General features: G+C 39.9%; 1 protein-coding gene across 1 annotated transcript; it reads right to left on the bottom strand.

Moving 5' to 3' along the window:
• Positions 1-588: 588 nt before the first annotated feature.
• On the bottom strand, positions 589-14,833 carry RNF114 (ring finger protein 114). Its single transcript, XM_063146153.1, has 6 exons — positions 14,620-14,833; positions 9,749-9,899; positions 7,856-7,962; positions 4,975-5,089; positions 4,035-4,142; positions 589-3,087 (listed from the first exon to the last, which is right to left on the bottom strand). The coding sequence occupies exons 1-6, from the start codon at positions 14,763-14,765 to the stop codon at positions 3,022-3,024; spliced, it is 693 nt and encodes a 230-aa protein (XP_063002223.1). The 5' UTR covers positions 14,766-14,833; the 3' UTR covers positions 589-3,021.
• Between the last annotated feature and the right edge of the window lie 11 nt (positions 14,834-14,844).

Here is a 14,844-nt window from a genome sequence, read left to right as displayed (position 1 = left end):
ATGCTGGAGTGAACTATTGAAATTGGGAAACTAGCCGCGCTTTCTTTATCCCCATTCACAATTGCAGCTGGCTGTGCATCTTGAAGTAGGTTTCCATTCTAAAGCTGCATCTTTAGGCTTCCTATTGAGAATGGCTATATGCAGTGATTTTCTTTCTATGTATATCCATTCTTCTGTGAAAGACAAGACAACTGATAGTTGACCGATTTGGGGAGACATAACCCAGGGTCTTCCAGTAAGCAAAGGTAAATGCAGCTTCTGTACCACATCTATACTTTATCCTCCATGACCCACAGTGGCCCATATCAGCATGTACACGTGTCATAGGTTTGTTTTGATCTCCCTTGTAGTTGCAGAGCACTTATTCCTGCCCCCAGTAGAATCTACAGCAGCTGCCACCCTGAAGTAGGTTCAATTAAAAAAATGTTATACATTAAGTTCCATACATGTTTATTTTCACTTTGCAATAACAGAGGAGGTTGGTCAAAATCTGGATTATTATTCAGACTAGACTGGGCTCTGTTAGTTGCAGCTGCTCAAGTAACAGAAACTGGAATCTCCCATGGTAAGGGGAAAAAAATCTCCATATTAGGTTTTACCAATTATGTTTTATTTATATTTTCTTCATTTAAAAGCCAGAACAAGACAGTTTTGAAGTTCTAAAATTCTTATTAAAATTACTAGAAGTGCACTTAGAATACAAGAACAAAACAAAAAAAAATCTGATATGTACATGGACAAGGATACCCAGCTCCTATGGGATTCCATAGGTGGTTGGCAGAATGTTCTCACTTGCTGAAATACTAAAAGACAACAGCCAGGATCCAAAGAGGCCCACATGCATGCAGAAGGCACTTCCGTGCATATATGATCAGTCAATTTTCCCTTCTGGCTACTGCTCTCCACACCATACTGAATAATACTCTAGAGTGTCTGGTGGCTTTCATGAGCTGCTTTGAAGATGGGTGGGAGCACACAAGGAACTATGGTAAGAAGGGTGAACTTCAAAAAGGCCCAGGAAACCACAGACACTTTTATCTCAAAAATATCACTAACGCTTCAGTGGAAAAGTCTTGAATGGGACTGCAATCCTAGCAACCAGGAGCTTTTTTTTAAAATAGATTTTAAGACAGGATTAAGCAGTCTCCAAACAGGGAACTTTCTAACAGGTAGCATGAGCAATTGGCAGTAAGATCACTTCAAGCATCAAGACACTACTGTCAGATGTGCCATGGTTCAAGGCCATCAATACATTGAAAAGTTTCATCTTCCAGCAGTCTATCACACACACATTTTAGCTTCAGATTTTAACATCATGTGACTGCTGGGCTAAATTTGCATGTATCAATTTATGTAAATCAATATTAGCTCTGCTACTACACACTTCACATCAGTTTCATTTATAATATTTAGTGCAAAAGTTGTCATTCAACATACAGAGCAAACCATTTGATTGTACGCTCGAAGCATCAATCACCTAAGGTATCTGGCCCAATTCCCAGACATGCTTTTGACACAGGGTCGCAATGACTGAATTATGACCTCTGATTATGTCACCACAAGATGAGATTTACACATCTGCCCCAGTTATTCAGGACTAATGTTTCAGACTTCACTATATGGCAGTACATTCAGAAGTGCTCACCCCACCAAAAGAACTCTGGGAAGTCACCTCACAGGAACTTTGTTATCCATCTGCCCATACAATGACTGAATGTGGTCAGAGAGTGAGATTGCACCTGCTGTTTACAACCCAATCTCTGCGCATTCTGCTTATGAAGAGAATGGTGTTCTATGTGTGTAGCCTCTTGCAGGGGTCCCCAATTACACACACAGCCCTTTTCTCACCTCCTACTTAACACACAGAGGTCAGGGCCAAGTGCACACCATTTCACACTTCAGCCAAATGCTCAGTCAGTCTATGATCAGAAGGTAGGAACAGGGCTAGTGTCTTTAGACATCAAGAACAAATCTAAAGTCAGACCTCGGATTCTCTGTACCACAAGGCTTCTGAATCACAGCAGCCTAAGAATTCAAGACGAGGCCATCTGCATTAATTTGGTAAGTACATGGACACTGCATTGTCTGCATGGAATTTTCACACATGAATACATTGACATTTTTGTATTAGATATAGAAGTGTAGTTTACACAAAGCGCAAGTCTACTATTTGTTATGTCTAAGGAACCAGGTGCTAAGGTTTACCCCATTTCCTGCTATGAAATTGTTTTGAACTCTAGGCATAGAGGTAGAAATATACAAGGGTGAATTTGAGTTTAGGAAGTGAGAAATGAAATGTATGCTATGTCTGAATTTATCTCTTTCAAAAAACAAAAAACACACACAAGGCTGTCATACTTCATATTTGAACTTTGCACAGATGCCAGAACTTTCAAAATAACATATCAAAACAATGAAAGCCAACCTTAACTGACCTCCTCTAAAATTGTGCTGTATAATTGCTGAGCTAAAAAGCATATCGTGGAAAGTGAAAGAACATACAACTGGGATTTTATGTATTGCTCAAGGACTGTCACGAACTTTTCTAAGGCTGGATTTGGAATCAAATTCACGATTTCTCTAGACAAATCAAGAATTGGATGCCTGCTTCCACTATTTGAACCTATTAAGAATTTCCATGTGTCTAGGAAACTTGGCTTCTGATGCCCGATCCATGTCAAAAGAGCATAATAATATTAGAGGACGCTCACAGCATAAAATTATTGCAAAGCTCCTGGTGATTTTAGAGTTTGTTAACCTTAGAAGCTGAAATGAAGGAAAAACAAAGCAGAGAAGACTATCCTAACATTTAATTGTAAAGAACAAAGATACTCCGGAGCAGGTGAACAGCAAGGACCACCAGAAGAGACCAAGTGGCATGTATGGAGATAGCAGGAACAAGAACCAAGAAAGACGCTTCATGTTAAGTTTATGGATGCCAAAGAATCTTGGGGTAAGAAATGTCTGTGGTATTTTTCCCCTAATGGAAGCCAAGTGTTAAGAGTTTATTTCTTGCTTTGTTCATTGATCCCTCAAGGAACGCAACAGAACTTGGGCCATCATATCATCTTCATCAGCATCGTAATCCTAAACACAAAAGACAAGGAGAATATGCATGAAGACACAAATGTAAGTCTTTTAGAACTTCTCTTCATACTGCTAGATTCTTTCCCTTTCAGTTCTAGTTTCTCTAGCAGCAGAATGTTATGTGGCATGGACCCAGATTCCCAGAAAATTACCCTAAGTTTTTATGTATTCTCAGAGCCCAGCTGTGGTAGCTTAGCTCACTTACTGTGTCCTTGTATGGACTGATCTGTGAAGGGCCATGCGCTCTCTGACGAAATCACAACGCTTACACATCTGTGTACAGGTGTGTGTGTGTGTGTGTGTGTGTGTGTGTGTTTGCTGTGTCAAATAGAGCTCAAGTAAGTTAGGGTTAACTGTATGGTACAGAATGAGTGAAAGGTGGGAGGTGTGTATAGACTGAATTTATAAAAGGCAGGAGCAGTTAGTTAGTCAAATATGAGTTAAAGATAGGAGATGGGATATAGAGCCTTAGGGATTGATGAAGCTACATCTAGTTAGTAGGAGTTAGATGGGGCAGAGTATCCAGGGTAAGACCAAGAACTAAATTATTGATTATATGATACAATATCTTGTGTATTAAATCAACTGTTTTTAAAATATAAAATCCCATGTGTTGCTCATCTTTCTACACTACCAATAACGTTCATACTTTGTGGGTACTTCGCCTGTGTGGGTAAAGATAATCAATTGGGCATACTGAGTGTCTGTTATACCTGGCGAATATAGGGAATCAAGTTTGTGGGTCAATGATGATTACTGACCCAAAGTAGAGGCAGATGGACCTGAGGGCAGGGTGTGTCACACTCTCCCATTAAAATAATGACAATTAAAGGTCACACTATTTTCTAACTAATTAGAATAAGACAGTACAAAAACAAATGTTAAAAAGAAGGTCTAACATTTTGCTACTTATATTCTGAAGAGCAGGTTTTTTGATTGCTACTTACCACAAAAGTATCATAAGAAAACTGGTGCCGGCGCTGAAGATGTTCCATGAAGTTAGCACTTCTGTAGTTTGGATCTCCCCATGGCATTGATGCGCAAATTGGGCAAACCTAGAAGAGGTCACAGTTTAGGTGGATGAATACATCTTCCTTTTTGAGTTCTGTATCTGATCAGCACACATTCTAAAATTATTTTCAAAGGTTTGTATCAGAAGTACTCCAATGAACCCCGAGAACAGAAAAGCAGTTGTGTCCATGCAGGTGGGGCCTCTAATTTCCACCAATGTACCCCCCACCCCATATGCTGCATTGCACTGTGCCAAGGGTTTCAAGTGTGCCAAATGGCTTTTCAACAGGCACAAGGGGATGCAGCGGAACAGAGAGGTGGGACAACCCTGTTGGGCACGCAGAATTTTACTGGTTCTTTGGACAGAAAGCAAAATATTTGATGCACATTCCAAGAACTTTTACTTGGAAAGCAAGCCCTGCCAGTTATGTTCTTTAAGTATTCAAAGCAGCACTACACACACAGTTAAAACAAATTAGTCTCCAAGATACTACAACAATAGCAGCGTTCTGACATAGAAAACATTCATTTTGGGTTAAAAATCTGAAACCAGGAAGAAATTGTTAGCAAGTGTTTGTTAATTGCAATTGCTAATTGCAAATTAGCAATTGTTAGTACTGAAACACTCCGCTCCTTCTGGTAATGTATTTACACTTTTGAAATGTACTACTCTGAACTCTTGTCTTTTTCCTTGGAATAAACAAAACTTCAGACACTCAAGGTGCTAAAACCAAGGACTAGATTTCATCATTAAAACAGCTCTATTTGTTCAGTTTAGACCATAACCTTTCAATAAGAAAAGCTTCATGTTAGACAGTATAGTAACCCACTATGGGCCCATGGATTAAAATGCACTGTGAAAAGTAAATTAATTACCACTCGCTTCGCATCCATATTGTGATACTTTCTGCAGTGTTCTACCAGTCCTTCCTGGTCCAGGTTTCTCTCATTGCAGTAAGGGCAAGTAAATGTAAATCTATTTGGAACGCTCCTGCAGAAACAGAGGATAAGGCCTTCACTTTTTTGAAAGGCTACATAAAGCAAAGCTTCTGATTTTGCAGCAGGTTAACTTCATGACTGATCCAATGATGTCAGAACAGTGTAACTTTCAGCAGTATTACAACCTCCAGAGAAAAGAATTGGCTTTTAATTTAGCCTCTATGCTCTCAATTTGATATTTTTACAACAGAAAGCTCTTCTTTCATGTATGGCATAGAGCAGCAATATGCTTCGTGTTGTCAAGACAATTTTCAACATATGGTTCCCAAATTGTACAGCAAACTATGTAATAGGAGGCAGCTACTCATACTTCCCTATATGTGCGCAGTTGCTACAGCTGCTTTTCATTAGCCAACATACATTATGGCTGTGCCCCAACTGAGACAGCCAGCTGACTGCCATATCACCTCTACCCCACCTCAATTAGATGGGATTAAAAGGCTACATAGGGCCTTTTGGTCCACCTTTCAGCAGGCTTCCTCAAATTTATTTGTCAGTTTACCCATGGAAGGCTCTCTAGCCCTCAGACAAGAATGTCCAACAGATACCCTGCCACAAGCTCTCATTTGTACCTACATTTGGGTAAGATAAACACCGTAGCTGAATGGCTGTCAGGGCAGAAGATGGAGCAGAAGTGTGCTGTTGCTCTAAAGAGCAGAACTGGAACCAATGGGCAGAAATTGCAGGGAAGCAGATTTTGGCTTAACATTAGGAGAAACTTCCTAATGCTAAGCACAGCTCAACAGAGAAACAGACTGCCTCTGGAGGTGCTGGGTTCTCCTTTGCTGGAGGTGGTCAAGCAGAAGCCTGAAAGCCATCCACCATGGATCCGCTCTGACCATGTCACTCCACTTCTGAAATCTCTTCATTGGCTTCCAATTCACTCCAGAATCCAATATAAACTTCTCCTGCTGACCTTCAAAGCTTTTCACGGTCTAGCTCCTGCCTATCTCTCCTCTCTCATCTCACACTATTGCCCCGCTCGTGCTCTCCGCTCCTCTGATGCCATGCTTCTCGCCTGCCCAAGGACCTCCACTTCCCTTACTCGGCTTCGTCCTTTTTCTTCTGCTGCCCCTTACGCCTGGAACGCTCTTCCAGAACACTTGAGAACTACCAACTCAATCACAGCTTTTAAAACTCAGCTAAAAACTTTTCTTTTCCCTATAGCTTTTAAATATTGAGTTTGTTCTAACTCCATACTGTCAGCTTCACCCTACCCGGTGCCTGTTTACACTTCCCTGTGCCTGCTTGCATTCTCTTTCCCTCCTTGCTGTTTACTACAACTTTATTAGATTGTAAGCCTATGTGGCAGGGTCTTGCTATTTACTGTGTAATCTGTACAGCACCATGTACATTGATGGTGCTTTATAAATAAATAAATAAATAATAATAATAATAATAATAATAATAATAATGGATACTGTAGCTGCATTCTGCATTGCAAATCCTGCAATGATCAGGGGTCTGATTAGGTGGCTTCCAGAGTAGTATCCAACTCTGTAATTCTGTAAGACTGAAGACTCACCTACAAGAGCTTTAAACAGGTCAATGCTCCTACCCTGCCCTTTCAAAATTTCCCTTAAAAGAAGACCCCTCATATCCTATTTTACATTTTGAGCTACAGTTGTCAAAACTTGGGACTGTCACCACTTGGGATACATTCAATACCAAACCTAGTTGTCCTAGTCCTACTAGCAGGGCAGCAAAATAGGGCCATCCACTGGCAAGGTAGAGGTAGTGGTTTCTGCATACTTGTGTATTTCTTCAAATATGCAAAATGTGTAAGTTTTGCAGATATGTGTAAGTTAAAACAAAAAATCAGACACACAACCCAATGAGGACTAGGCATTGTCACTGCCCTCAAGGATGCACAAAGTATTTAAGGCTTTCATTTTAAACTAGCCACCTCAATTGGTTGGTGTATTATTATTTTTTTGGTTACCACTCTTTTTTACTTCCAAAGGTTAATCAAGGAGTTACTATTAAAGTTTACATTAGGAATTGAGGATACACACCATGTGGCATGAACTGCCTGACTGCAATTATTATTATTTATTTATATAGCACCATCGATGTACATGGTGCTGTACATCCCCCCATCCCCCACACACTCCCCATACACAGTTGGCATAGACTCTGATACCCTGCACAGATGAGCTTCCTACTCATCTAATCCCAAACCTCAATAGTCAGCACTATAGGTCAATTACATTATAGTGTTAGACCACTGAACAGCTTCCTGCTCATCTAGTCCTGAACTGTACCTAGTCCAACAGTTACACAATCTCACACTATTCCACTGCGTAACTCCAAATCATGATCTACCCCCCTCCCCAATTTATGGGTAAGACTTCAAGGTCTGATCCAATATCTATTTAGGATGATGTCAATTTCACCCTCCAGGCAACTTTCTGTAAAATGTGGAAGCCTTTCCTGACAGTCCATGGAATGAAATTATATTATTGTTGTTATTATGACATTTATATACCGCCCCATAACTGAAGCTCTCTGGGCGGTTTACCATCTAACCATTGTCCAGGGTACACAGAAAGTGACTTTGACATAGGGCTCAAGATGAAATTCAAATTAAGAGCAGCATGCAGGAAGGGCCTGGGTGGCAAAATTCAAGTGCCTCTCACTTACAACAGAACGGACCTCCAAGCCCATTTGGTCAAGATATACCAAACCTCAGTTTTGAACTCTATTTTATACATAAACCTTCCATTCTGAGCAAGACAATACTCTTAAGACAGCTTACCTGGTATCCTGTGGTGGATCTTTAGTCACGGCTTTAACACCTTCCATTATGTAATTCTGGTATTTCGAACAGGCAGCTGCATGGCTACGCAACTTTGAGAGGTACATCTGTTCAGAATGAAAATCAAATATTTCCTTTAAATGTAATCAGAGCAAATGCCTCAGATGAAATAGGAAAGTATGTTCAGGACTGTACAAAAGAATCCATTTACCCTTTTGAGAGCATCAAAGTATGGCAAGCTGTAAGTCACAATGCATGGTAACAGAAGGAACACATCCAGCTAAACTAATCTGTAGCATTACAGAAAGGCTGCAGTTTCTTGCCTGATCCCTTGCAGTACCTCAAACAGCCGACACCATTTACCTGACCTCTGTTCATTCTTAGGTTTCATTCCCTGAAGATGCAGCAGGCTACTATTTCTTTAGGTCTTCTAGCTCTTACGTGCAACACAATTCAATGAACTAGAAGTTGCTAAATCATTAACTGATCTGCTTTTTAAGTTCTGCACTGTGACAGCAATCAAAATGGACAGAATTGTACTCTGGACAACTATTCTCATGTCAGAGGCCTTCAAAATTAATTAAAAACCAAACTCTAGTGTTCAGAAGGCAAAGAATGATAGGGTTTAATTCTCACAAGCCTCACAAACTTCATGTTTTGATGTAGTGTATCTCATAGGAGGTTGAACTCCTCCAGCATTTGTTATAAGTTTTTGTCATCTACTGGAGTTGTTCAGTCATAGGCAAAGAATGCTTGCTGACATTTGTCAAAATATTTCAGACATTCCCATTTTACAGACTGGGAAGCAATGCAGAGTTCAACTTGCCTAATTAGCGCATAGCTAAGCTACGTTTTGAACTCCAGTGTTTCAGGTCCACATCTTGAGCACTCAAGTGATCGAATGCTTCCTAATAGTACCAATATAGAAGTTTTGGCTAGAAATCCAATAGCATTTAATACATTATGTCTGCATACAATGAGAAGTCCAATACAAACTATTGCAAGAGGTTTATGTTAAACAAATTGTGAAACTGACACTCAGAGTGAAGCTAATAGACATTCAGTTTGAAAGATCCAAAGTAAAATATTTTAGATGGTAAAAACCACAGCATTCTAGTTTTATTTTCAATTCCATACAGTGGAAATTTAAACAAAAAAAAGAACACGATCAAGGCACAGAGTATTTTGAGAGTCCCCAATTTTTCCTGAATTGCAGTTTACCTATCAACTGGGCTTTTTATTCCACAGGTCTCAAACCATTTCACCTTTCTATAGAGATATATTCTCATACTGTAAAGACAGTATAAAAGGCAATACTATTCTTGAAAGAACTTTGGCTCAAGGCAGCCACAAAATTGCCAAATTCTATTCAAGATGTCAGTTGTACTCGTAAAAGCCAACATGTTGGCACCTTATGCCACCTTCAAGCAAATCCTCAATTAAAACATTCACAAGACTCTACTGAAAGTGCATTATGACATCAATTTCATATAATGAATTTTCATGAAAGCCATTTCCTATATTACAAAGAAGCAGTGAAAAGCTGCATGAGGACTTGCATGTATTCTTTCACCACCTCTACTGTAGTGTTAGCAAGTGCAGTCATGATCTCCACCTGCAGCAAGATCTGTGAACTGTAGACTGGCTCTGTAGCCAACGGATCTCACTACCGGAAAACCTGAAAGTCCTACTTCCCATTAACTTCTTCCCAATAAAGAAATTAAAGTCAATCCTTTTCTTTCTTTGAACTGGCTCGTCCCTATCCTCCACCCCTTTTAAATTATACTGAGTTTACAAGAATTTGATAATTATCAAGCGAGAAAGCCAATGTGCAAATTTGCTTCTATCTAAATTCATGCTATATATAGGTAAACATGGTCCAGCTTTTCATACTTTTTTATTGCAGCCATTGCAAGTAGTCTCTGTCATTTCAATTTGCTTTTCCAAGTCCAGAGCTCTGCTGCCATGAGACAGGGTACTGCGGCAAACTCCACAAACTGGCTTTTTTGGCTTAAGACATTCCTGAATGCACGGCGTGCAAAAGCTAATATGGAAAAAAAGATAGTATATGAACATTTGCATTGTAGACAATGCAGCCCCTCCCCATAACACCAAAGGAAGTTACAAGTAACACACATAAAGCAACCTATTCAAATACAACAGTATAACGTTAAAGGAAAAAGCCTGTACTAAACTTTTTTAAAAAACTGAATGTAGTTTCAAGACAACTTGCTTGCAGTTTGATGTTCCATTTAAAAGTGTCTATTTAAATATGAATACATGAGCATAAATATCAAGCACCTTATAACTTTATAAACCAACATTAATGGTGGCATGCACCACTAATAGTGTTTTACTTTTGACAGTGTGCATGACAAGTCACCACTACAACAGTATGGTATAATAATAAACATTATAAAAATTGGTGGCAAGTTAGCTGCACCTTATATATAAATTAATACCTCCAGTATGAACTTCCCTAAGGATATCTACAACTGGCAGAGTTAGAAATATAATACACAGTCCTGGCTGCTATAAGTTTAGTACCTAGTGTCAAAGTTATGGCAAAGAAAGAAAAAAAATATTTAAACCATCTGGGATCCTTCCAGGCACAATTAACATTTCTAGTAACTACACAGAATACAGCTGTAATTCCTCTAATTTACTTCTTTAGGATAGAGCCAAGATATAATCCATACTATTGCTCAGCAACTGACAGTATTTGGTTCTGTAGATGGGGCCACACATCAAGAGAAGGGATGTGAAATCCCAGAAAAAAAATGGTTTTCTGAACTTCCACATCTAATCAGGAACATTTTTATAACCAAGTCTATTATAACTGTTGTGCTACATAGGAAAGCATTTATGTGACCAATGGTATTCGATGTCAATGGTAAAGGAATAGCAACACACATGTACATAGGTAATGAAAGATGGTAACCCTTTAGTGTAGCTGCCCCTTCTCTTTGGAACTCCCTGCCCCCGGAGGTCAGAAAGTCACCAACATTCCTCTTCCAGGAAGCAGTCCTCAACTGACCAGCCACTGTTTTTATTGGTCCTTTGTTTTAAATTGAACAATTTTAATTTGCTGTTTTTAATCTTTCATTTTACTGTTTTATTCCTATGTGCACTACTCTGGAATCTATCTTAGATATGGAACGGTATATAAATATTGTAAATAAACACCAGTAGTGTTACTTGACAATTTCCAGGGTTGGAAAAACTCTGCATGTTTGATCTCTGAAGCTCCTTGAAGCTCCTTGAAAGTTAAGTGCCAGCATCCACATTTTGTTTTTTCAGTGATGTACAAGTTTGGCCAATTTTTCATGCTGGTTCCTAAGAGCCTCAATTTTTCTGGTCATGGTCCTGCACATGGGCCCCACGTAGCCAACAAAAAGTTCCCAGATGGACTAGCATTTTTCCTTCACTTATAATCCAATCAGTTTCATATAGAAAAGTGCTACTGATATATTATTTTGTATCAGTTCTAACCCTAAGGCTCCACCATTAGCATGAATAATTTTAAATGTATACCATAAAATAAGAGATTCATGCTCGATTTTGCCCTTCACCAACAACAGTTATGTACATACAGAAATGGCATTTGCTTTATTAAGCACACTTTGTCTCTGTCCCTTTTATCTGCATTTCCCAGAAACTCATCTGCCCTTTGTTGGGAGTTCCCCTGCCCCTGAAATTTTTTTCACTTTCACTTTTAAGCAACAAGGCTGCAGGCTGATCTAATGGTTAGATGTTTCAAACATTGTCCTCCCATTTCAAGAAAGCTTCTAATTCTACACCTTTATCTATTGGTTTAAAAAAGGCAAGAAAACTGCTTTTTAAGTGGAAACTGACAGCATTAAAGAAGCATGACCTTAAATGGGATTTCATCCCTGTTTCTCCAGTGTTCTCTATAGGCCAACAGCAAGTGCTTTTACGAGATCTAAGGGAGAAAGGGTTGTCCTGCATGCTATAGACACCCAATGAGTAGACAGACAAATGTATATCAGCTCCCCTAAGACAGAAGATAGAAACTGCCTGCGCTCTGCAGAAAACTGAAGGCCAGTTGCTTTCATCACATCTCAAACAGACTTTGTCACCCTTCTACAGTGATGAGGGCCAAAAAATAATAATCTTGTGCTTTATTTTTCTGTGGAAAATTTTCAGTTTCATAAATTCATTAGTAAAAATGAATGGATCAGGCAATTTTGACAGTTCCAAAGTTGTAATTATTATTTTTCAGGTGATATACCTAGCAAGTATGAGAGAATACATCTGTGAACCGCCCAGAGAGCTTCGGCTGTGGGGCGGTATATAAATGTAATAAATAAATAAATCATAAGTAATGTCAGCAAAACTGAACGTGCCCCAACAAATTTAGTGGAAGAGCGTTGAACTCTGTTAAAATAGATTAGCAGTTGTCAGCATATTATGCACAATTCTTTGGGTTGCAAAAATTAAGTCCTGCAGCTTTCCCCTATCTGGTGCCCTCCAGATGTGTTATCCTATAACCACCAGCATCCCCAGCCAGCCATGCTAACTGAAGAATGCTGGGAGTTGAAGGCCAACACATCTCAAAGGCAGCAGGTTGGGGGAAGGCTGAATTAGTATGTCAACCATTTTCAATACCTCTGTTCCTTGTTTTAATATTTCAGTAATGCAAGAGAAGTATATGCTATTGTCTTTAAATTTTTACTCCAATAAAAATAAAAATGTCTACATAATATAACATATACTTGCTTTAATTCTACAACCCCTCAAATATTTCAAGTCAAATACTTGTAATGTACTGGTGGTGGTGGTGGGGAATAACATGGGGTACTTATTTAACTTTGTTGTTTATCTTACACGTAAGTGACTTTCAAGTGATTTTCCAAAGCAAACTAAACTTCCCTCCCAAAACCCTTCTAATAAGTGTCTTCTCCTACCGCAAGCCCACTCGATCATATCAGTGCCTCTTCTTACCTGACTATTCTTCCCCTTTTAAGGACATTTCCTTTCAGTCATATATCTGTTCAGTAACTAACTACTAGCCCTTGTTCCTGGAAACTTCTTGGCTTGTAGTTGTCTCTAAACAGAGACACATGGGTTGCAATGAGCCAAAGTTCTGGATTGTTTACTACTTTACCCTCTGGGCTGGGTGTGGGGCTGGTGAAAAGAGAGTTACAGGGTACAGAAGAAAGAGCAGAAGCAAAACTGAAAGCAGCATTATCCTCCTGGATAAAAATTAATATTCCACTTTACTTTTTTATCATCTGGGCTGGGTGTGAAACTGGTGACGAGAGAGTTTATACAGTAAAGGAAAAACAGCAGAAGCAAAACAGAAAGCGGCATTACCCTCTTGGATAATATAGGTATTTCACTTTACTAAAAGACTTACAATACAAACGAACATGTTTTAAGTTAATAGATTGGCCAGTTAACTGCTTATGTACAAGGAAAACAGACTGTACAAGGATTTTCAAAATACATTTAATGCTAAATGTTTAGCAATTTAAAATTGCATTCCATTTTTTATGGGCAGCAGGATGGTGGTCCAGATAGTTGTTACTCTATTATATCCTGGTGTATCCTTTTATATCCTGGTGTATCCTTTTATGCAAGCTATTAATACTCTAGTATGCATCACATTCAGAAAACCACCCAAGTACTTAAACAAGGTATTTGCAACTGAGAATTACACTAATGTAGATCAGCAAGTTGCACTGCCCATAGTAACCTTCAAGAAACCACTTTAAGAGCACAATTAGTAACAAATCTTATTGCATTAGACAATTAAGAGGCACTTCCACTAACATGACTTCTTTAACTGAATGTAAATCCCCCCCCAAGAATATTGCATAAAATATGTAGCAAAAACTACAATGGACCTAAGAATAAGATTCTATCATCACAAATATACAATTCTTTTTTTAAAAAAAGCAACACCTAGAGCAGGCTGTTGGAAGACGTTTTAACTCACCTGCGCATAGTCTCTCAGACTTCCAACTGAACAAACAAAGGACACTGGCATGCTTGACAAAAAGGAAAACTTTTGGATCTACAGGCTCACAACTCTGAGTCCATATGGCCTTAATCTGAAGGACAATTTATAAGCTTTATGCCACTCAAAATTGCTTTCTCCCCCCCTTCTTCTAAAGAATTTCCATCTCCTTGCATTCCAAACTGCCACTCTTGGTATCCATTTGCCACCACAACTACTGAGGAGGGCAAAGGCCGATGTGTTGAGCACTAAATACAATTTGAAATTACTCTGTTGTTAAATCTATCTTACTTATTTATTTCTGTTTCAGACTTGAGTGCATCCATGGTGGATCCAAAGCCTCCTTGTTGCTTTGCTGTGGGGCCACTGTACACCCCCCCCCATTTCCCTTTCTAGTGGAGACCTTTCTTATTTATTACATTTACATACCGCCCCATAGCCGAAGCTCTCTGCGCGGTTTACAAAAGTTAATTTAAAGCTCCTCCTTTTTCCTTGACTATTTAAAGCCGCCTTGCTTTCAAAAGCAATTTCAGCCGAAACTGTAGCTTGTGGAAGACAGCCCAAACAGACGGCTGCACAAAGAGGGCGGTGGTGGTGGTGAAGCCCGCCTTAAGGGTTGCTTGGGGGTCTCGCTGCCCCTTCCTCCGTCAGCAGCCCCAACAGCTGAGGCCGGCTTCCGCCCCGGGCCCAAGTACCTCTCGTTGCCATGGTTACCCTGCCTCCTCACACTCCCCCTCCGGCTCGGCCTGGTCTCCGCCTCCAGCCGCCCCTCGACACTCACACATGACCGCAGGGCGCTCGCACGGGGCTCTCGAACACCTCCAGGCACACGGGGCAGGTGAAACGGGAGAGCGGGTCCAGACGCTCGGCGACGACAACGGCTGCCGCTCCCTCCGGGTACCGAGCACTTGCCTCAGCCAGCGCCATCTTCCTGAACTCACTTCCGTAAACCTTCCGCCGTTATGAGCACAACGACTCTGCTAAGAGCCGAGTGGGGACGAGGGTG

This window comes from Elgaria multicarinata, chromosome 1 (genome assembly GCF_023053635.1).
Source record: "Elgaria multicarinata webbii isolate HBS135686 ecotype San Diego chromosome 1, rElgMul1.1.pri, whole genome shotgun sequence".
Taxonomy (NCBI): Eukaryota; Metazoa; Chordata; class Lepidosauria; order Squamata; family Anguidae; genus Elgaria; species Elgaria multicarinata.
Note: the sequence above shows the minus strand (reverse complement) of the source record. Positions and strands in the feature narration are given on the sequence as shown.

What these genes read in the sequence shown, in the direction of transcription:
- RNF114 (XM_063146153.1), bottom strand. Translation starts at nt 14,765, where the DNA reads ATGGCGCTGGCTGAGGCAAGTGCTCGGTACCCGGAGGGAGCGGCAGCC. An exon ending in ATATGGATGCGAAGCGAGTG is followed by an intron (nt 4,143 to 4,974) that starts GTAATTAATTTA and finishes GACCTCTTCTAG; the next exon opens with GTTTGCCCAATTTGCGCATC. An exon ending in TTTCTTATGATACTTTTGTG is followed by an intron (nt 3,088 to 4,034) that starts GTAAGTAGCAAT and finishes TTTTGTGTTTAG; the next exon opens with GATTACGATGCTGATGAAGA.